General features: G+C 45.9%; 1 protein-coding gene across 1 annotated transcript in view; it reads left to right on the forward strand.

Moving 5' to 3' along the window:
- med13a (mediator complex subunit 13a) overlaps positions 1-23,008 on the forward strand; it is a 75,144-nt gene that overhangs the window by 6,342 nt on the left and 45,794 nt on the right. The window contains exons 2-3 of the mRNA XM_078286738.1: positions 2,378-2,612; positions 14,817-14,985. Coding sequence (XP_078142864.1) covers positions 2,378-2,612; positions 14,817-14,985 — 404 coding nt within the window. The remainder of the gene's footprint in view (positions 1-2,377; positions 2,613-14,816; positions 14,986-23,008) is intronic.

The raw sequence follows: 23,008 nt of genomic DNA on the forward strand, positions 1-23,008 counted from the left end.
GTGTTTCTGATGTGTCTTAATGAAGTCTAAAATGTAAGAAAATGCACCCTAACCCGACATAAAGTATCAAAAGTAACATCTACTGTATCCTCTTTTATGCATTGCTCCATTAGATTTGGCCTATAATGGGCAGCTCAGTGCACATGCTCCTTGTAATAACTGTTAGGTGGTGTTAGAAGACTTTAGGGCTACCACAAAACATGAACTGATTTCATAAGGGATATCCCAGACAACCAAAGCAGATTTGTTTTTTCTTGACAAGATTGAAAAGTAATTTATCCACTCCTGCAGACAGTATTACACTTGCTATTGGTGAGTCACAACCCTGAGAGAGTGTTTTTAGGCTAACAAGTAAATTTTGCATGAAACAATTATGTGCTGAATTGGCTATAGAAGGGCAACAGTTGCGTAAACATTTGCTTATTTGAACTGGAGCCTTGTAATGCACACCAAGGCTAGCCAAATCTTGATGCCCTGCCACAGGCTTGATGCCTGGCTGTCTGTTTGCAGCAGATAATTGTGTCTACAAGTGTGAAACCGATATCTTTGAGGAGGAGAGGGCTATTGTAGAAACTGTAGAGCACTTACAAACCAAACGCTTTATAGAGTGAGAGTCTAACGCGCAATACCACTGGGGACTGGTGATGGTCAGGCCAATGAGGGGCGTGATCTCTAGCCAATTGCTTATTCATATTGCTTATGATCTGGTTTCACACTTAACCGTTGTCCCCACCCCCCCTCTTTGCATTGTGTGCACAGATGTTTCCTTGCAAGATGCAGGTGTAATGTACCACTTCACACACTCCCGCAGGAAGGAGTAGCCAAGATGCTGTAGCCCAGTTGTTACACACAAGCTCAGCTCTTCCGTTTACACCTCGAATTTAACAGTAGGAATTTATCCTCTGCATGTGGAACAGCTTTTGAATTCCCGAGGAGCCAGATTGTTCAACAAAGATCATGATTTTTTTGATCATGCACCCTGATGACTAGATAAATAATAGTGAGACTATAATGCCAGCGTATGCTTTTGTATGCTTGCCATTCACTGTAAAACTTCGGCTTAGCTCAGAGTAACAGATGAAACACATGCTTTCTAATTACTGATAGTGTTGTGGTATATTGTTTGGACAGGTACAGTAGTCATAATGCAGGCAAAAATATATTTTTAACTTTAAATTGTGTATGATTTCTCCACGCGGTGTACACTGGCTGGCCTGTGTGTGCCCACTGCGTCTAATGGCTAACTAACTTGTTGTTGTGATCCAGCTCCGCTCCAGTTGACACCACAGAATGCTCTGTTTTGACAATCCCTAACCCACCCCCACCCCCACCCCCACTACCACCACCACCACTAACACCGCAAATCTCCCAGCTTATCCCTAGCCAGGCGAAAGACCACTGCTTCGCCACGACCACGGGTAATCACTCGCTCAGGCTCAGTGCCTCTCCACTTGATTTAAGATATCCCCTGAATTGTAATGGATTAATTGGTTGAATGTACAGAGCGACAGTTTGCCAAGTCAGCCTGAATGGAATAGGACTAAACGGCATGAAAATGAGCAGTCCATGTACTCACAGATTACTTAAAATGTCTACAAGGATAGATAGAGGACCAAGATTGCCGGTGGAAATAGGGATGTAGGCCTAAGGCATGGTGTGTGTGTCTTTTGTGATGGTTTGTGTTGCTTGTGTGTGTGTGCGTTTAGGTAGACATGGTTAGCCTGTCGGTGCTTGGGTGATAAGCAGCAGTGCTAGCTAGCAGCGGAGCGTAATGTTCCTGCTTTAACACTTAATAACCCCGCCAGTGATTTACTGCCTATGAGGCTTTTTCCTGTGTGTTTTGTTCTCTCTATAAAAGCCAGACAGCGTTTATAGAAAGGCAAAGCACCCCCCCCCCCAGCACTCACCATTAATGAGGATTAAGGTGGTGAGACCACATTTACCAGCATTAGTTTTTTTTTCTATTTGTGTTTTGAACATGTTGTTCATGATGATATTGAAAGCACCTAAAGCATAAGTACACAGTTTTTTGGCAAAAACAAACAAATGTCACATTTTGTGGGGGGCATTTTTCTTTTGTATCAGCACACAATGGTGCCCCATTTTCTTGTCATCTTTCTTTGTATCTTTCCATCTTTCAATCATTCCTCCCATTTCTCTCCCTCTTTGCTCTTCTTTTCTCCGCTTCTGGCTGCCTGGGTGTCTTCATTCTTGTCATAAGTGGTTGGTGGGTGAACTGCTCCATAAAAGAGGATTAATACCTGCTCTTTAAACTCTGCTCAGCACATGTTTACTCCCAGGTGCTGAGTGGCTCCTGAAGCAGCGACTTGCACACTCACGCTCTCTCTCTCTCCCTCCTCCCTCCCTTGTATTGCAGGCTGACCTGACGGGGATCAAATGGAAGAGGTATGTGTGGCAGGGCCCCACCTCTGCGCCCATCCTCTTCCCGGTGACGGAGGAGGACCCCATCCTATGCAGCTTCAGCCGCTGCCTGAAGGCCGATGTGCTAAGCGTATGGCGGCGGAGCCAGCGGCAGGGCCGGAGGGAGCTGTGGCTCTTCTGGTGGGGGGACGACCCCAACTTTGCCGACCTCATCCACCACGAGCTTGCAGGTAGGGGCCCCACGGCACATACATAAGGGCATGTAATGTTCATAAAAACAGCAGGTGAATTCTCTTTATGCTTTCCCCTACCATACAAGTGAGAGGTCAGGGTCAGCTACAGTAAAGCAGCCCTGGAGCTGGTAGGGATTCAGTGACTCGTTCAAGGACACTTCAGCAGGGTGGATGCTTTCTGACACAGAGGCAGGTCCTCCGGTTGAAGAAAGTCTCTACTAGGCCACCCTGCTGCCCATGAGTAGTCACAAAGCCCAATTATATTGTTTTGAGTTGTAATGGCATATGGGATGATTAAAGGAGAGTTACCATATAAGCCTGTATTCTCTGTGACAACAGGATTTAATAGCCTTCAGTGCATTTCTATGCTGATTCTATGTCTCTCAGTTGTCCCTTGGCACTCTGGCAAGAAAAAGAGTCTATGAATATGGAATTCACCTATCCTTCCGATGCACCTTTTGTAGCGTTCACTCAAGGTTATAGAGACAGTTAAAAGAGCGATGGCTGTAAAAGATAATAGGGAATGTCGAGGGCTCACCGCTTTTGTGAAGGAGGCACTTGAACATAGTAGATCTCCCTGTCAAGATAGGTTATTGGTTGTACAATGAAAAATAATACATTTTCACTGCTTGATTGTCAGGCAGACACTGGGGAGATTCCCTGTAAGTGAGAGCTCCAGGGAGGTGTTAAAGTCTATGTAATCTGATGCCTCCCAAATGCCCCCCTTACCCTCTGGCTGAATGATGAGCTAGCCAGGCTGGCTGGTACTGCCAACACCTGTAGGGCAACTCCCTTTCCCTGGAGACACTGGGCACCACACTTCCCCTCCTGTTTGTGTGTGTTTGAGAGACTGTGAGTGTGTGTTATCATATCACAAGTGACTCCTGCCCTGCAGCAGACAAAGTGGCACCCTACAGTTTGCACTGGTGAGGTAGAACAAGTAAGCTGATGTCACATCTTACCATTCTGCAAAGGACAAACAAGAAAGGCAGAAGGTATAAGAAACTGAGCTCCCCCCTCTCATAACTTCAGTGAAAAACGAAATATGCAGGAGCAACCATGCAGAAACGATGCAAACGCATCACCGAGGTCCTGCGCACTTGCCTCCTCCCCCTCTCTATTTTCTCCATTTCCCTCTTCAGCAACAGTAACATTAGTGGTAGAGGATGGAGGAGGCCATCTTTATTCATGCTCTCTGCCATGGAGATTGAACTCTGGAGTCTAAGCCACGCACAGCCGGTCTGTGGCCCTCCTTCATTATGGGACATTGTGCCTGAAGTGGACTCAAAATGGGAGCTAAAGGCTGCGATGGGCAGCTCATTCAGGCCTAACGGGTCCTGGTAATAACCTGAAGCGCCTGGCTCAGACCTTCTAATGGAGTGTGCTACATTTCAAGTAGGAGGGGGCGGTATGGGGAATCTATATTTGGAAATTGTTGGAGTCACTGCTGTGTTCTCACACCAGCTTTGGGGGAGATTAAACGTGATACCTTTTGTGTTTCAGGGGCTAGAAATTAGATAATTGAATATTGACCAGAAAATCTGTGCCGTATTCTCCTTCCAGGTTTTTTGAAAACAAAATGATGAATCATGTGCACACTTCTCGACAGGCCTTGTTTCGAATTTTGAATGAAACACTATGGTGCAGCACAGCTATTCCCTTATAGGACGCATCTTAACATAATCACTGCTACTTGCACCCCAAGCACCTGATGAGATAGCCCACCATCCCCCTTCGCACCGTGTTCCTCCAGTGTGTGTTTGCGCCGGGACTCAACTGTGTCTCGGTGTGAAAGGTTCCCAGCTGGGCGGTGTTGTAATCTGTGTTTCCTGTTTTGGAAGCTGTTGCTCCCCTCTCTCTCTCTCTGATGGAAGACGCCCTCCTCCTCTTCCTCGAGCCGTTCCCCCTCCTCCCGGAGCTGCTCTGGGGTGCTGCCAATGAAGTGGAGCAGAGCAGCCTCTCAAGATGGATCTGAGGTCAGCCAGAGGGTCCCCCCCCCCCCCCCCCCTCCTTCCTCCAACCCTCCATCTGTGGCTGCTGATCGGTCTGCTCGGGATGGTGTGTCCTGAGACCTGAGAACACAGTCGGGGCGGAGGTGGAGGGGGAGTCAGGACCTCTGCCTAGTTGGTCTTAGCTGTGAACCTGTGTTTCTCCCTGGGGAATGGACGCTGCTAGCCTCTCGCACAGCCCTCTAGCGGTTATCAACCCTAGTCCTCAGGACCCAGAATCCTGCTGGTTTTCTTTCTATCCATGTAATCGGGAAGTATTTTACACTTGAGATGCCAGCTGAATGCAATTAACTACCTGATAGGATAGAAAACCAGCAGCCCTCTGGCTCCTGAGGGCCAGGATTGAACCACTGTTCTAGCACCCCCACCCCCCCACCCCCCACTCTGTGTGTCTGTGTGAAGCCCGAGACAACCCGGCCGATGATTGACAGGCTGCCGTATTGGGTAGACTCTCCTGGGTGCTCCGACAGAGGAGGTGCGAATCGACAAACACCAGCTAGCACTGGCAGCGTGGACAGTGGCAGGACCGGTCCAACCCATGCACTCAACTGGAATGTCACAACCGTTGTCGCCTTTTAACCGCCACGCTCTTTTTGCCACCAGCTCGATGGATTTTTTTTTTTTTGCCTTTGGTCCTAGCCTGTCTTGGGAATTTGAAAAAGCTTTCTTTTCTGCTTGTGTTTTCAGACTCTTCTTTTTTTTTTTTTTTTGGTCTTTAGTGCAATGTTGGCGGTAAACATGAAAATCCGCTCTTTTCCTTTCATGTCGGCAGCCGAAATGGCGCTTGCTCGTCTCTCCCCCCCACCCCCCCACCCCACCCCCTTCCACCCTCATTAGATTAGCGGCCTGTGAAAGTCTTTTAATTTTGAGCAAGTGCCATTTCTGTATACCAGTGTGCCAGTAATCCCTTCTCTCCAGAGAGATGAGGAGAGAAGGAGTGAGCTGGAGAGAGGGAAGGGAGAGTGAGAGTAGTGAAGGGCGGAAAACTTGAGGGATCTTTTAACGTCTGACACTTAATCACCATTGAAGGGATGTGAGGGTGGTGTGTGTGTGTGTGTGGTTGCTGTTAGATGGGGGGGCTGGTGTCAAGGGTAGCAAACCACCAAGCCCCTGTTTTACACTGTTGGACAACCCGCCTTGCTCTTTCTAACGCAACACTTGAGAAAACCAATTCTAATCTTCCTTTGGCCATGCACAGAAATTATTCCCAGCAAGCGAACGCCATTGCTAAATTAAACGGCTTGCCCCCCCCTTGCTGTGGTACCGCATAGGCATGTATTCTTATGCAAATACCACGCTCTCCTCGTCCTCCGCTCCCCTGAAAAGCTGGTGGAGTCTCCTGACCAGGGGCATCCAAAGCGAAAGATAAATGGCTGCCTTTTCCTCCCCTCAAAGACCCACTGATCTTTTTTTGCATAGAAATTAGGAACGCATGTCTGTCTGCGAGGGTAATTGCTCCGCGGTGCATTTCTCTTGAGTTCCTGCTATTTGTCTGCCCCGGCTCTTCTTCCCACCCTCCACGGCTCCCTTCCCCATGCCCTGCCAAGTCCCACTGGGGCCTCCACTGCTGGCATCCTGGCACCATGGTGCTCCCCTGGGTGTTTCCTAGCCTCACCGTTCCTTCCTGAGCTACTCAACTGCAGGTGACTCAAGAGTTGTGGGCTCGGCTCCGAGTGCGCACGCATCTCTTCCCTTTCTGATAAAACCGGAGGGGAAAAAACTCTCTAAAGTAAACAGAAGTTGAAGATATTTGGAAACTTCTGATCTGCACGAATGTTTAATCTTGGTGTCTCTATCGAGGAAGTATATGGAACGTCTATCCCTGCATATTCCTGTCTTTAAACAAGGTGGACCTTGGATTATTGGTTTGTAAGGGGAAGGTTAAAAGGGAAAGTGAGTTTCATCTGCGGACCAGAATGTGTTATGAGTGAGCCATCTCCACCGCTCTCCCTGGGGCAGCAGAACTGAGCAGCACACAGATCCATTCATTACTGGATGTTGGGTCAGATCTCTAGAGAGAGAGAGGGAGAGTGAGAGATGGTGGGGGAGGGTGGAGGAGGAGTGCACTTGAAATGTCCATCTCCTCCACCGGTTGATGATCAACACATTGTTTGGGATCCATCCAATGATTGAGCTCAATTTAGCAGCTCTCTGAGCTTGTTTCTACAGCAATCTTCTGGCAATTGTTGTTTTTGCTGGTATGCAGTAATTCTTGGAATTTTTCTGGCTTTGCCAAGTTCTTTGGATTTTTTTTTGTTCTTGCCTGACCACTCTCCTCTGTGCCTATTTGAATCAAGACAGGAATCAAAACAACCCTGCTATGCACCTCAGGGCGAAATAACCAGTTCCAAAGGGCATATTTCAGTAGGCTGTGGGGGCTGTGCAGGGCAAATTTTCACTTTTTTGCAGGTCAACCTATTTTTTTCTTTTCCTTTCCACTGTGAAGATCCCACCACTTCAAAATTAATGAGCTAGTCTCATATCTAAAGCTCTCTGAACCACTACCTGCAGAATACAGATTTGTTTTTTTGTCAACAAATTCCTACAGCATCTAGAATATCTTGATCTATCTTGAAACGCATCTTGATTGCCTAAATTATTCCACAGAAATGATGGCCGCACATTGTTGTGCATGTTGCTTTGGCTTTTGTTTGGCTATACACTGAGTGTATGACTACGTGAAAGAATTGATCCCTTGTTGATTTTGTCATCTTCAAATGGAGCAGGGTGTTGATGATATTCCACCTGCACTGTAGTTCCTTGTTAAATATTACACTAGTAGATTACATTTAGTATTATCCTGGACTGTCTGTGCATCGGAGATGTTAGTCAGTACTTACTGCTTGGAAAAAAACGGCATGTGCAAAAACAAGTTGTTGGCACTTTGGGTGTGTGTGTGTTTGTTTGTGAGAGGCACAGGGAGCCTTGCACCTTTCCTAGCCTTGGCGTGAGCTTGCATCGATCCGCGGCAAGCCTGTAGTGAAAAGGGACAGACCCGTTTCCAGCTCTCCATAAAAATCATGAGACGGTTTCCTCCTCATATCAATGCAGGAAACAATTTCTGAATCGAAAATAAAACTCTTTCAGATGAAACGGCTGCCAAATATGTGTGACACAGAACATCAGAATGCATTTAGAAACGCAAGCAAGATCTTCTGACAAGTGCGGCTGTTATAAAGTATCCTGCAGTTATTGACAAGTACCCCTTTGAAATGACTCGGGCAAGTAGATTTATCGTGTGACATGTTGATGTGTTGCACATGGTAAACTGCAAATTCAGTGGTTGGCAGCCCGACAACGACAGCTATGATTTTAAAACATGAATTGCATTATAATCAATAAGTCATGTTTATTCGGTCGGTGCTGCAGGTATGCGGCTAGCCTTTATGTCTTCGCCTGGTGTTTGTTTCCATCAGCATTGCTTGCATTGAGAAACAAACTATCATGACTTGCCTGTACAATTTTTAAGCCTTAATTTATTTACCTTGACTGATGTTCACAAAATGAAACTGTGGGATTATATTTGGCTATAACAAAGCCATATTGTTCCAGCAAAATGTCAAGCCAACAGTTAAGTGGTTGCTTTTATGCTTCTGGTCTTCCACTTGTAATATCCAAGTTTAGTCAACAGTCCATTTTTTAAATTTGTTAAATTACTGCCTTCTTGGAGAATGACAGGAGAGATGGCATGCAAAAAAGATTGTGAGACAGAGTCAGTCCCACAATGATATGAGGCCATTGTATGCGCCGTAGCCCAGTGAGCCAACAGGACGCCCCAGGCAAGGATTCTTAAAGGAGAAATGCCACTCACTTTCAGAATTTATAAATGTTATTGACTTGGACAGCCTGTTCAGTATTTGTGAACATGGAACAACTCTGTCCAACAGCTAGAAACTGGAGGATGAAGACTCCGGTCTGTGAAGCTGTGACCGTGGCTGAAAACCAATAGGAAACTGACTTTGTGGACTCATCATGATGTTTTGTTTGAGCTTTTACATCCAAATGAGCCTTACTTAATATCCAGCATGGTATTTATTTTACAATAGTGTGCAGTATTGCCATCAGTCACAGAGCAGAATATGCACCGTTGTCCTAGAAAATATTCCTGGCAACTGTCGTTATCACCCTTTCCATCTTTTACAGTCCATTCTCTTTAGAGCTGTGCATTGGTATTGTATCACGAGCGATGGGGGCGGGCCAAACTCCTTTCTCTTGTCTGGAACAACAGTGAATGTTCTCGGACCCAACAGTGCTGGGGGGATGGGAATGACATATTTCAAGGCTGAAATTCAGCTGTATTCTCCCTTTGAGTGGCAGCATGTCCCAAAAATAGAGTTATGCTTTGATTCTTACTAATAGAATTAGACAACAAATGGATGGAAATTTTCTATATGATTTAAATGGCTAATATTAACCTTTAGTAAGTGCACATCTTCTCAGCAACATATTATAGGCCTAACAGGAAAAGGAAAACAATTAAATTAACAAATAATCTTTATGTTTCATAATATAATTTAATTAACAAATGAGCAAGAATGAAGAAATTGCTTTTCTTGCTGAGACACTTTCTTTTTGTGATTTGATGGCCTAATCAGTCAGGTGATATCTCATGTTCATGTTCATCTTAAAAAGTAATAATTAAAAAAAAACAATAAAGCTTCAGCATCTGGCAGTTGGGTTGGGGGGGAGAAAAATCCCAAATCTGCCAGATCTATAACCCATATATAATTATGGGAGTGTGTTGCTGCAGCTAGGGGAAGAAAGCATTGCTCTATGGAAGGATAGTTCAATGGATTATTAATGCTGTTCGTGCTGTATATAGTATCATCTTGTATTGTTCTCAGCAAATTACACGTTCCCATTTTTAATACTGTTCTAGCGCTACCAAACAACCCCGGAGACGCTGGGTTTCGCTGGAGGTTTGTTTGGACTGCAGCTGGCTGTGGTCGCGGAGGGGCCGTGGATGTGTATCAAAGATAATTAGTCAGTGATACACTCTGTTAACCTTGGCTCAGGATTTTGAGGCGATTCGTGTTGTTGTTTTTTTTTGCCATTTTTTGTTAAGATGGTTCTAAGTTTCAGGCTTGCAGTGCCGAGAATGATGAATAGATAAACCCGGACCGGCTTTTAGGAGGAAGAAGTGGAGGAGGGCGATGGCTTTTGTGCTTGGGGATCCATTTTCCAGGGCTAATCTCCTGCCTGTGAACCCCCCTCCTCTCCTCCACCTCCTCCATCTCCCTCTCATTCTCTCTCTCTCCTCTCTGATGGATCTCCATTGGTTGGCACAGCGCAGGGACTCGGCCATGCATGCAGCTCTGGCCCATGGGTGCAGTCTCTCTCTCTCCCTCTCTATCTATCTCTCTTTCCCTCTCTGCTCAGGAAATATTCATTAATTAGTAATGGAGACTTTACGGAGCACCACTGGTTCTCCCTCTTTCCTTGCAGATAAGGGAGAGTGGGAGGAAGGAGAGGAGGAGGAAGTGGAAGAGAGGAGAAAACCTTCTGGCCAGGCTCGGTAGAATCCCCCTGAGCACCGGCGATCACAAGGCATTAATCTTGCTGTTTAATGACCGACTGCCGCTCTAATTGCTTGTACACAGAGACCAGCGACTGGAGGGACCACCTCTAAAAATTCCTCCTCAGCTTTTTACCAAACTCCTAAACTTTCTCGTCTGTTGGTACGGGCCGCAGAAACCCCCCTGAGTGCCATTTTGCGGGTTCGAGTGTTTTCGAGGGCTTTTTTGGGCTAAGCAGGGCACAGACACCGCATCTTATCCCCTCCTTACCATGAGGCTATAGGAAAAGCTGTTGTGCTCTCCGGTGTCACGAGGTGTTTGCTTGCCGGTTGCATATGCGAGAGAGACTTGTAAGCGTTCTTAACAGAGCTGCCGTGGACCCGAGTAAGAGCTCTTATAAAGGTCAGCTCATTTGGGCCCGCTACACAGGAGGCAGAGACATGAAAGTGTCGCAGCCATCAGCTGAGCCCATAAATCTGTGTCTAAACGAGGCCACTCATCTTTCTCCCTGTGCACTGACCACCACACACCACGCCTCACCCTCCACACACACACACACACACACACACACACCAATGTCTAATAACAAGCTGGGATTTTGAGCCACAGTCTTAAGGGTTTGTCCCGAATATATTAAGTGTAATCTAGACACTTCTCCTGTTTGACTTTGGCTTACCCAATATTAGACTGTAACTAGGGCTGCACAATTATGGCAAAAATGGTAGCTCCAAATATTTAGCTTAATATTGTGATCACAATTTTTAATCGGGATTAATTTTCTCGTATCAGGAAAATTGTTATTGCACTTTTGCACCTTAACATATAGTTTCACTTTTTTCAGGGCAGAATTTCTCAAAGTAGCAGTAGTGCGTGGCCAGCAAGGTGGCTTAGTGGCTAAGTAGATTGTGTCTTTGAACAAGACAATGAATCCCCACCAGCTCCAGGAGTGCTGCTGTTCTATAGCTGACCCTGACCTTTGACCTCCCTGTGGAGGGGGGGCAAGAGAAAAGAGAAGTTCCCTACAGGGGTCATGTGTCACATTATTTTTATTATTAAAAAGGTCACCTCTTCATTTTAAATTTAGATTTCTATAGATTGTGTATTTTCCATGTTTTGGTAGTGGAATTCTTCAACAAGTGGAAAGTGGTTTTCCATTTTGTGGAATGTCATAAGAGGCTGCTGCTTTGAAGCTGTCAGATGTGTCTGTGGCATGGAGTAATGTTGAGAGCCAAGGCTTTTGTTCTTGCCTTTGTGCCATAAAGAATGCTAATGGGCCTCCCTAAGGACTATGGGAAGGCGAGTGTGTAACGTTCTCTCTCCACGTTCAGGGATGTGATTAACATTGGGGGGGGGTTTGGAGACCCAGTTTTGATTAATTTCCAAATGCGAGGTTATAGTCTTCTTGCGCTTTCCTCCGCTCTTCTTTCCTGAACCCACCCTGGAGTTGTAGCTGTGGCAGGTAGAGTCCAGAGAGGTTTGTGGAGGGGATTCCTCTCATAACAGTTGCAAAGCCAACTCCCCTCTGTCCCGGGACAACAGAACTCAGCCCTTCCCTTGTCATCTTTGTCCTACCTTAACCCTTTTCACGTTGTGTCGCTGTGTCTTTCTAGTGAGTGAGCGTTAGTTTGTCTGCATCCGACAGCGAAAGCTGGCTTTCGTCTGCACCGCTGTGTTTTTGTCTTTAAGCGAGAGAGTGTCGCTTTTCTTCTGTCTGCAGCAGGCTTGCATGAGGGACATGAGGTCGTTAGGGAACACTTGATGTAAACCAGACGCCTGTTTTAGTGCTGCTTGGCGCTAGAGGGAGAGACTGAGGAGGAACAAGCGACAGGGAGGAGGAGGAGGAGGTCCGAGGCAGATGTGTTGTCGACAGAGGAAAGCAGATGGGATCTCCATGGCTGTTTATGTAGAAGTAGGTGTAGGGGGCTTCCTGCTATCTGTCTCTCTTGCCATAGTTTCGAGCCCTCCTCCTCTCCTCATTTCCCCCTCCCCTCCACACGTGTTATCAGTCACACTGATCTGTCTCTCCTCAGCATGGGCGTTTGCATCAATCCCCCCCTCCCCGTCCTTTCTCTTCATCTGTTGTCAGTGCCTGAGCGGGCTGGCTTTCTATTCTTGTTGACTTTTTGCCCTCTGCGCTGCCATGTCAGAGTGGAGATGGCCAGAACGGCTGCTAAATCACTCAGCGGACTCCGAGAGAAACGTTCTCGCTCCCATGCATAATATTTCCACACTTTCTAGAAAGTTAAATGCTTTTTCCTCTCTGCTGTTTATTTAGTGTTCTTTTTTTTCCCCCCCAACTGCTGTTCATTTTTAATGGGAAATTACTGTTTTCCTTCCTTTCCTTGCTTTTCTGTGTTCCCGATCTTATCCCTGAATACGTGTGTGCACCTGATGAATTAGTTTGTTGCTGTCTAAATCATCCGGCACGTAGCCCCCTTTACTCGGCAGCTAGCCTGAGGTTGTTTTCCTTTGGCTGGATGTGAAATGGTTTTAAAGGCTAGCTCCGCTTGCTGTGTCCAGGAGGGCTGTGGCATTTGAAAGTGGATTTGATGGTGGTGGGGGTGGCGGTGATGTTTTTATTTTTTTTTCGTTTTTTTTTGGATGAGGTTGAGGGAGGTTTTTTTAAGTTGGAAGAACAAGGTCAACCTGACTCCAGGGTGCATGGAGGAGCCTTTTGGTCAGGCTGTTGAAGTTAAATTTGCCGCTCCTCTTTTTTTTCTACGTTTCTCCAGCAATTGTGCAAGTGCATGAAACGCAGCTGGCTCCCTGCTTAAACTCATGAAAAGCATACAAGCTTTCAGCATTCCCTTAAACAAGCTTTTCAGCCCTGCCAGTCTGGCGCAGGGCCCATTGTGTCTCTCTGTTGCTCGGAGGGAAATCAATGTAATTTCCTATTTTGATAGCCTTGGAATCATCTAAACTTAGAACGTCTTTAGCTACCTTCCCACTACAACAGCAAGCCAGGGGTTCACTTAACAATTCAATAAATTTTGATTATCGTGCATCTGCGCTGGCGCGTGCCTCTCCGGTGCACGCCAAGCTGACATGAAGGGCGGGTTTGCGCGCGGTGTTTATTTCATCTGGGCCGAGGCGGAGACGGCACTCTTGGGGAGATGTTTGCCGGAGACTTGACTGAAAGGAGCTTAAGTGCTGTAAGATGTGAGCAGTGGCTGTTAATGAGATTAGCGCAGCATTCAGGCCAGTGCAGAATGTGATCCAGAAAGAAACCCCGGTATTAAAACTGGACGTGTGGAGACGCAGAAAGCACCTGGAGCCTGCGCAGCCTAGCAGCGGGCAGCAGCAGGTCTCTACTTGACTCCACTCTCTCTCTCTCTCTCTCTCTCTCTCTCTCTGTCTCTCTCAGTGAGTGCACTCCCGTTTGCAATTTCATCCCCCCCTCGCAATCTTTGTGTGACACGATTTTCAGATGTCACTTTAGATATGACTAACTGTTTTGCATTTCAGGAAATGTGCATTTTCAATTTCTATATCCAGGTGTCTGGTGTTGGCTAGCAGTTTCTTGAAAATGCCTCGTCACGCTGATCTGCCTGCCACAGAGTAACCATGTCATGATTCGCTTTCAGTGATTATTATTGCAACCTGTATGTGGAAGAGCCATACTTAAATTATCTGTTTCTTATCAGTCTATAGAGTAGCTCACAGCTATATCTGCCTTTTGTTAGAAGGCTTGTCTGACTGGGAATGCAACTTGTTAGAATGCCAAGGGGCAAATTGCCATAATGTCGTATATAGGACTGATTTCACTGAGTGTGTGTATATAGTCAAGTGTAAACAGAGAGAGGGTTGGTATGTGTCATTTTGAATCAGTGTGTTGAAACTTGGGGTATGTTTGTGTTAATGGAGCTTTCTCCTCAGGGGGTTAGAATACTTCCACCTGCTGGTTCATCTCCATTCAATACTCATTGCTTTCATACTTAAGACTCCTTTGGAGCATTATAGTATGATGATGTTCTCTAATCAGAATAGCTTCATTAAAACATTTTTATCAGGGAATGTGCGGTGTTCGCTGTTGAGAATGAATGAAGTAAAGTGTTTTTAGCTGCGACCAGCAGCTAGTATAACTCACTCTGTTGGGCGGTTGGTACGGTCGGGGGTCCCAAAAAGTTCTGAAAAACCCACTGCGCATAGCTGCGGCATACAGAGACACAGTACCTCTGATTTGAGACTTTCATGGAGGGGTCTGGGGTTCTAATCCCGTGGTTGGATCAGAATGTTTACATCATGCTACTTGACAGTCATTTTAGAAGATGGCATTTTCCCACTAAGATACTAAGACAAAAGCTTGGCACACACATAAATTAGTCTTTTAGTTTGTTAACAGTGATCGATGTTGCACACAGTCAAAAATAGGCCTAAATAACAGATGATTGATTAGGCCTGTTCAAGAACATTCTTATTAGTGACTGCACAATCCTAAACAAGTATTGGCCTACTTTAGGCTACCAACAGCCTCAGTAAGGTAACCTGCACAAATCTGGTTGCAGCTTATCACCGATTCCTTACTTATTGTAATTGTAACCAGAGTTTTGAGCAAGAAAGATATTCATTATTTGTTGGCCGTGAACATTTCTTACCGGTTCATAAAAACAGCGCACAGACTAGTAAGAGAGTAGTAACCCACTCCTCATCCCTGTCTCTCTCTCCTCCTCTTCCAGCTGAGGATGACGGCCTGTGGGAGAACGGCCTCTCCTACGAGTGTCGCACGCTGCTGTTCAAAGCCATCCACAACCTGCTGGAGCGCTGCCTCATGAACCGCAGCTTCGTCCGCATCGGCAAGTGGTTCGTCAAACCCTACGAGAAGGACGAGAAGCCCATCAACAAGAGGTGAGTCGCCACTCCTCGTCTTCTCTTTTCTGTCCGTGTTCTGTCCTGCGCCTGAAGCTGCACTGTGGAAATGTATGTGTTCGCGGTAGTGTAAGGTGCTTTGGACAGAGGCCTATACCCAGTAGCATACATCGTATAGTATATTATAGCTGTGATATCAGGGTTTTAAAGAGGCTGAATGGGGTGCTGTAGTGCCAGAGTGCCAGAGTGCCAGCTCTGTTCGCCTCCTATCTCTCCTCTCGCTGGAAGTGTGTTTGTGTACAGCTGAGCCGTCCTCCACCTCCTCTTTGCTATCTGCTGAGCTGGATTTCTTGCCGTCGGCGTCTGGGTTTATTGATAAGAGATGGAGACACTGGCAGCGAGGAGAAAACGACCGCGGCGGCTCTCGCCACGTCCCCCTGCCGACACCGCGCTCTTCCTCCCTCGCACCGTCTCCCTCCACATTTCACACCTGCTGTTTGAGAGCGAGAATAGAGGTCCTGCAGCCCTGTGCCTATTCAGGGCCCCCCTGTTCCTTTTTGGATTTATTTTTTTTAATTTAAAGTGTTATTTGGTGAAGTGAGACATTGCAGATTAAATGTATGCATGTATGTAACAATTGCAGGGCAGAATTGGATGAGGAGTTGGGGAGGTTCCTGCTGGCAGAGCAGCCTCTAAAGTAGAAAAAAAAAGTTGATGTAAAGCTCTAGAAACAAGGAGGGGAGTGCTGTGTTTATGCTGTCTGGACAGCTAGTAGAGTGGATACTATCAGCTCTACTCTGTGTGTGTGTGTGTGTGTGTGTACTTGTGTGTGTGATTGTTTTTGTCCCAGCAAAACATTGGTGTTGTTGCCAGATTCCCCAGGAAATCAGGTGACCATGGGACCATGCAGCGACATAATCTTGTGTGTGTGTGTGTTCGCGCATGCACACACATGCACGTGTGTTTGTTTGCAGGCCAGTGGCTCTGTCCAGGATAGAAATGGCCAGAGCTGGGCTATCTGCTGTCTAGTTGACGTTATCATCACCAGGCTGTGCAGCGGCAGATCAGAGGGTTTGCCAGTTCTGGTGCAGACTCTTTCAGGACCTGACACAGACACTGCCTCTTAGCTTTCAGGACATGTATGATAGATTTTCACTCCACTGGCAGAATAATAGACAAATGAATAGACACTATAATGCAGAAGAGGAAGCCACTTCTTTTTTTTTTTTTTTACTGTATTTATCCCTTCTATTCTACTGCCTCTCTTTCCCCAGTAGGCTCATCACAGAGGGCCCCAGTCAAGGAAAACAAAACAATGGTCTTTCCTCAGCTCTGGAATTCACAGGCCACCCTCTGTCTGTGTGTCTGTCTGTGTGTCTGTCTTTCTCTCACTCTCTCTCTCTCTCTCTCTCTCTCTCTCTCTCCCTCCCTCCGTCCCCCTCCACCGTCACGGAGCAGACATGGCAGGTTATAAATAGTGGTGCAGCCACCCAGAATTTGAGTTGTCGTCGAGGATGTTGTTGTTTTTCCTCTCCCATTGGTTTGTTCCGCTGCGCCCCAGCCACGCTGGGATTTCGACAACAAAGCGCCACAAAGCTGTGACGGAAATTCACAAGACCCCTTTTGTGTTTTTTTTTTTTTTTTTATGTCGCTAGAGCCCCTCAGACCAACTGGTCCGACAGTGAAACACTTCCTCTGCTGTTATCGATGCAGGGCTGGGGTGTTTGCAATTATTAAATTGACTCACGCCATGTTATTTTTTTATTTCCGCGGGACAAAAGCCCCACCACCCCACCCCCCCAAGAGACATTTTGTTTGAGTTGCGGTAGCGATGCAAAATACATGACATCAAGTCTGTGCCCAGGGACCAAGAGCCGCTCTACTCCCTGTGTGTCTTCTCACCATGGAGATGCTCAGGTTTGTCCTACAGAGGCTGCCGCAGAGAGCTGAGCGTCCAGCCCTGCAGGGACTTCCATCCACACGGCTGCTGATAGCTTTCATGTCAGCGCTCACACCTGACATCATCCCCAGTCACTTCCAGATGCCGTAGGGGGAGGGATTTAAAAGTTCCAGTAATTTCCCACTTTTATTGTCCAATAAAAACTGTGCGTAACCGTACCGTTGTTTCACGGCTGGCATCAGTTAGGCTGATTCTGGGATACTTGTCCTGGTAACGGCCCAGAAAGCAGTCCTTCAGGCTAGCCTGCAAAAGACCCCGCCCCTCATCCCCCACCCCCTACTCTCCACCCAGAACTGCTAACTCCTGGATCATTAGCTAACAGTGTTTGCTGACACCTCCGCCTATCTGTTTCCTCAAAGCACCTTGTTCACCTTTCATCAGAGAACCTGGGTAAACCTGTTCTTGAGCAGTAGGTTGGGCACCAGTCAGAATAGCCTCTTCATCTATACCACTACTGACTGCAGAAAAGTAGAAAACAAAACAGTCTGTCTTCATACAGAACTTCGTATCTCTCTGTTCCTCTATAAAGGCCAAAATTCACTCATCAAGTGAATTGTGTGCTCACATGCGCGTGCACACAAACACAGGTGTATGAGATAGTGACAGTAGTTGTGCAATAGAAGTTTTATCCTTGGAGCATTGCCTGTTTGCGCCCTGGTAGAAAGCCAAACAGCGGAATTGCATGTGCGCTGGGTTACCTTACTCAAAGGGGAATACCACTCAGTTTTAATAATGTGTGTATGTAATTCTTATGGTCCAGGTGTCTAAGTGTTTCCTTTTCTATTCTTTAAGCTGCGGTCGCCCCCAATAGCTGGAAACATTTCCCCCACAGATAGAAAAATGTAAACACATTGAAAAGTGATCATCGGGCCTTATTGCTCAGCCCACACAAAAACAATAACAATTCCAATTGCAATTACAGTACATTTGTCTGTCTATCATGATATTTAATGAGTCAGTCCTCCACTGTAACACCTACTAGAGCTAATCTTGGAATAAGCCCAGGAGCGACCCTGGGTGTCAGAACCACAATTAAATCTTGCACATCTATAAAAAAAAACAGGAAACGGGAATTCATTAGAAAACAGAAAATGGGTAGAGAGGACTGTTTAAAGCACTCGGGGATTTTCTAGAAATAAAGGTACATTTTCTGGTAATATGTTGATACACTGATGTTGTAAATTTCTGTGTAGCAGTCTGTGGGTGAACAAAATCTCACTGCTGTTTGTTTTCTAACAAACGGCACCAGATTTGACATTTTGATGGCATCACAGGTTTAAGTCATTCATTCCAATGGAAGATGTCTTGCTGAACAATAACAGATAAGCGCCCCCAGTGGCCATTGGATGACAGATAGTTTAGATTTTTCCAAACTCTGTGTTATTAATGTAGCAGCAACATAACCGCAAGAGACAAAAAAGAGTGCTGGCTTATGGGATAGCAAATTGTAAACAAAAGGTCTCATGAATATATAACTCAACAGAATATATATTTTAAGATGTGTTTTCATAACGAAAAGTTTGTGGTTGCTATATTGGTTGATAGTGATGATGTTGGCATTTTTTTTTTTTTGCCATTTTCGTTTTTAGTAAGTAAGAATAAAACCTTTCCCCTCCATAATGAAGGGTCTTTTAATGCAACTTTCCTGTGGGAAGAAAGATCAGCTCATGCATTCAGCATGAAAGCCAAACTTAGCAAACTACACAAGGCAAATACCAAGCCTTTCTCCACGTTTGTTTGAATTCCATGACTTTTGTCAGTGCGAGTGCGCTGGGACGTTGTTCGGGGGGCGGAGAATGTGCTGAGGGCGATGCAACGCTAAAACAACAGAAAGATGTGAAGGCAGCGTTAGTTTCGCTGGTGTCTGGCTTTGCAAGACAGTTATTCATGTTGACAAGATATCGACTGGACTGTCCTTGAAATGACCATCGGAATCACACGTGAATTCTCAGAGAGAGTGTCATTCATCATTAAGTCTCTGATAGCCCATCAGATCATCAGGCAGCTGTAGAGGTTTGTGCGGCGTCTCCGAAGCCTCCAGTTGGTAGAAGCTGTCGACGGTGTTTATAACCTAAACCCCAAACCTCAGCTTGTTTTGAAATGCTTACATCATCTCTCTCTCTCTCTCGCTCTCTCTCTAACTCTCTTGCTCTCTCTCACTCTCTCTCTCTCTCTCGCTCTCGCTCTTTCACTCTTGCTCTCTCGCACTCTCTCCTCACACTCTCTCATATATCCCCCTCCTCCCTGCTGCCTTTTCAGTCTGTGTTGTGTCTGGCTCGTATATGGCTTTGGTAATTGTCTCAATCATATGCTGCATTTACATTGTGGTGGTAAACAGTAGACACCAAACTGAATGTGCATTGTCTTCAATAGGAGAACGATGCTAAGCTCCACCAGTACTGACTGACATACAGTAAAGTGTTACATACCTGCAGACAGAAGTTGGTGACAGAATTTGACTCTTCCCAACTTTTTGCCTACTGTTGCGGTTAAGACAAATAAGTCTTGCAAAATATAACCTGAAATGTGAAATATTGAAAATGAGCTGTCACACAGTGCTATTTAACAGTTTAACGGATTGCTGTTTATTGTACCAGTGTGCATCGAGTGGTCAAATCTTGTTTATCAAAATCACCTTGGCAACGAGAAGGCAGTCTGCCGCTGCGGTTGACTGACATCCCATGATGCTGACTGTTTTTTTGGGGAAGGGGACTGTGTGAACGCAGCAATATGTCTGGATGTATCTGACACTGATTTTCTTTGTCTGGAGTAGAGGCGGCTCCACGCTGTACAGCCTGGTTGTTTCTGTGAATCTGGTGCTGCTAGGTAGACTAGCTCCAGGAAACAGCGAGAGAGAGCGAGAGGGAGAGAACACAGGGGATAGACAGAGGGAGGGAGGGAGAGCTCCTCCTGGTTGTCATGGCAGCAGGGAAATGCACCCTGGGATTGTGTGTTTCCAAGGTGAATGGATGCTTGTGCTCTATTGGTCAGCTTAAGGCAGACCTTTTTTTTTTTTTTTAAACTCGTTGACTTGCTCCTAATTGGCTGCTTTATTGGAACAGTAAAACCAGTCTGCTTTGATGTTTCAATTTGTTCAGAACAAAACAGATGTCTGCTTGCTTTCGTTGTTTATCTGTTTGCGATGCATTCTATAGTTGTGCAGCATTTGCATGGTGTGCAATGTATTCCAACTGTGCTGCATCCAGGATAGTGTCAGATTACTGCTCTGCTGCATTTAAATATGTGTAGTCTATTGTGCCTTTTGATGCTGTCGTCTGACTTGAAGCATCATATCAAATCAAGCTGTAATGAAGGAGGCCAGTGTGCAGCAGCTCGTGTTACAAAACCGAATGCTAGTGAATGAGTGCAACACATAGTGTATTATACAATAGGACATATGCCTGCATAAACACATGTGACATGCATATCTGCATCAGTGTGCACTTTTCTGCGTGCTTGAGTGTGTGTGTGTGCATATGTATGTGTGTGTGTGTGTGTTATTTAGCTGAGCGCTCTCTCTCTTCCTCTGTGGTTTTGGCCATGATGATGGGAGGTGAGTGTGTGAGTCCTGGTGCGCTGTGGCGGGCGGAAGCAGAGAGCAGCGCTCTGTTAAGTAGGACAGTGCAGGATAAAGGGCCACTGCCTCCAGTCTGGGGCTAAAGCGCTAAATTTATCCCCTCCCTGCTCCCAGCGCAACACAAACACACAGGCAGACAGGCACACAAACATGCGCGTCAACAATCGGTATGCAGCCACCGATGGCACTCGCAGACAGCCGGGTACACAAGCTTTTCAGGAGAATAATTGGTGTAACGCACAAAGACACAAGAATGTAGGCAAGCTGATTAACATGATTAACATCTAGTATGCATCCAGACAATGGTATCGCTGATACAAATACACAGGCCTACCCAGCACCTCTCCTTAATACACCCCCCCGGTCTTCCCCACACTCCATCAGTCTCTCTAGCAACAGGAACTCCAGGGAGACTGGGCTGCGGGACCATGTGACCCAGCTCTCTGGATATATCATGTTGCCGGAGAGATCCTGTCCAGAAGATAAATATGGCTCTTAAAGGAAAATACCAGTGTTTTTCATTGGTATGGGTCACTTCCTTAATTGCCGCACTGTTATACATTATTAATAGGCTGTTTCCCGTTGCATCACTTCAGTGCTACAATTTAAGGCAGCGTCCCTTTCTAATTCATATTGTTTGAATGCTCATGTGTCACATGACCTTATAAAAACCCCAGAAGTACCCGAGTTTTTTTTGTGTTGACGCATAATATATATCGTCAGCCTCAATACGAACCATATTGTTTGTGTTGACCGCATCGGTTCAAGTGATTCTTATCCAGGAACTCGCTGCCAATTACTTAAGTTATTGCCTGAAAGAAACAAGGAAACAATTTCTCTAAATAAATTGGCACCACTCAGTTGACAAGGATGGATTATGGCTTTATATCAAGGAGACTGCCTGTGAACAAGGTATTAGATGGCGTTTCCAAGTGAGCGAGATCCCATGAGCTGCAGAAGCTAATGTGACTTAGATTTACACATCTCGCGACACATTTAAGGATAATCTTGGACCGTTTGAAGCAGCTGAGAAATAAGAGACCATCAAAAAACTCGTAACACCTGATTGTAAGATTATTCCGCCAGTTTCCCCTCTTTAATGCCATCCCCTTTTCCTCTAATGCCAGCTAGGGGGTTGAGAGAGCAAAGAATTACTGAAGTTAGTAGACATCATTACTGGCCTTTTTAAGTGGTGCGAAATATTGTAGAAATACTGCAGAAAGTTACGGCACTGGGGAAACCCATATTGGTGTCAGCAGTGGGATTCTGAGTCAGACTTAAAAAAAACAAAAACAAGGGTGGCCAGGGACAAACTTGACTATTCATGGAGGGAATCCTGTGCCCTCACATTTCCTCTGCTCCCTGTCCCTGTTCTCTCTCTCTCTCTCTCTCTCTCCCGCCTCCTCAGCCACTCTACCCAGCATTCCTCCCATTCCTCCCATCTTCCCATGTGACCAGAGGCTACATGGCAGAGAACAGGGCCAAGCGCAGGTCTGAAGAAGTCGTCATAGTTAATCCGTCGGGCCTCGCTCCCTCCCTCCCTGTCTCCCCTTCCCCTCCTCTCCGTCTGTTTCTGAGAAACTGCGATTCCTATGTACTGTCTTTAATCCAGAGGTTTGGACAGATGGCCCCATTTAAAGCTAATCCCTTATATGGTGTTAGGCCTTTCACCTCATCGCTGTGGACTACAAGGCGGCCGCATTGTGCCTGGACTAGCCCAAGTGTTAACGGATTTACTGGACCCTCTGTCCAGGGTAAGGCAAACCGGTGAAACCCTCAAATTAGGGTCCACCAGACATACTGTGTTGTAGTTAAAATACTTACTGAAGCTGGAGAAGCCTAAAAAGACTGATGAGGGTTGCAGGCTACGTAATCAGTAGGTTGAGCCAAGGATTAGGCGTCTGTAGGTGATGTGGCCATTGTGCGGTCCTGTCTTTGTGTTTCTGTCCACACTGCCATCAGCTAAAGCAACTAGTCCCTGGAAGTTCAGTTTCTTTAGAGCTGAGAAACCCAAAAGAAACTCAGTGTGTCGGTGCCAAAGTGACAGCGCTGGACCAGTTAGTCAATGTGGAAAATCTGACCACTGTCAAACTTTTTAGGGGACCCAGGCTGCCAGCAGCCAATCAAAGTCTTAAATCGTCTTACATTTTATTATCCAGAGTCAAGGCCTTAAAATGTCTTGAATCAGTTAAATAAATTGTGGCTTAATGGTGTGCTGTTTTTTTCTGGTGAGAAGTCAGCCCAGCCCAGTCTTGCAGATCTATATTCTGGAAGGTCTGCAGTTGTTTATTTTCACATTTATTTCAGTTGCAAAATAAATGTTGTTATCGATTCTAACTAGCATTAAAAGGTCTCAAATTTAAACTGAGGAAACTTGCAGACACCCCGCAATTGTTTTTTCCTGTTTCTCTACAATTCTATATTAAAAAATGATTCTGTCCACCTCGACCAACATGGAGAAGTTGTGCTCTGAAGTTTTAATAAGGTGATAATAGGCACTTTAAAATGATAATTCTTAGTACGTT

This window comes from Centroberyx gerrardi, chromosome 11 (genome assembly GCF_048128805.1).
Source record: "Centroberyx gerrardi isolate f3 chromosome 11, fCenGer3.hap1.cur.20231027, whole genome shotgun sequence".
NCBI lineage: Eukaryota > Metazoa > Chordata > Actinopteri > Beryciformes > Berycidae > Centroberyx > Centroberyx gerrardi.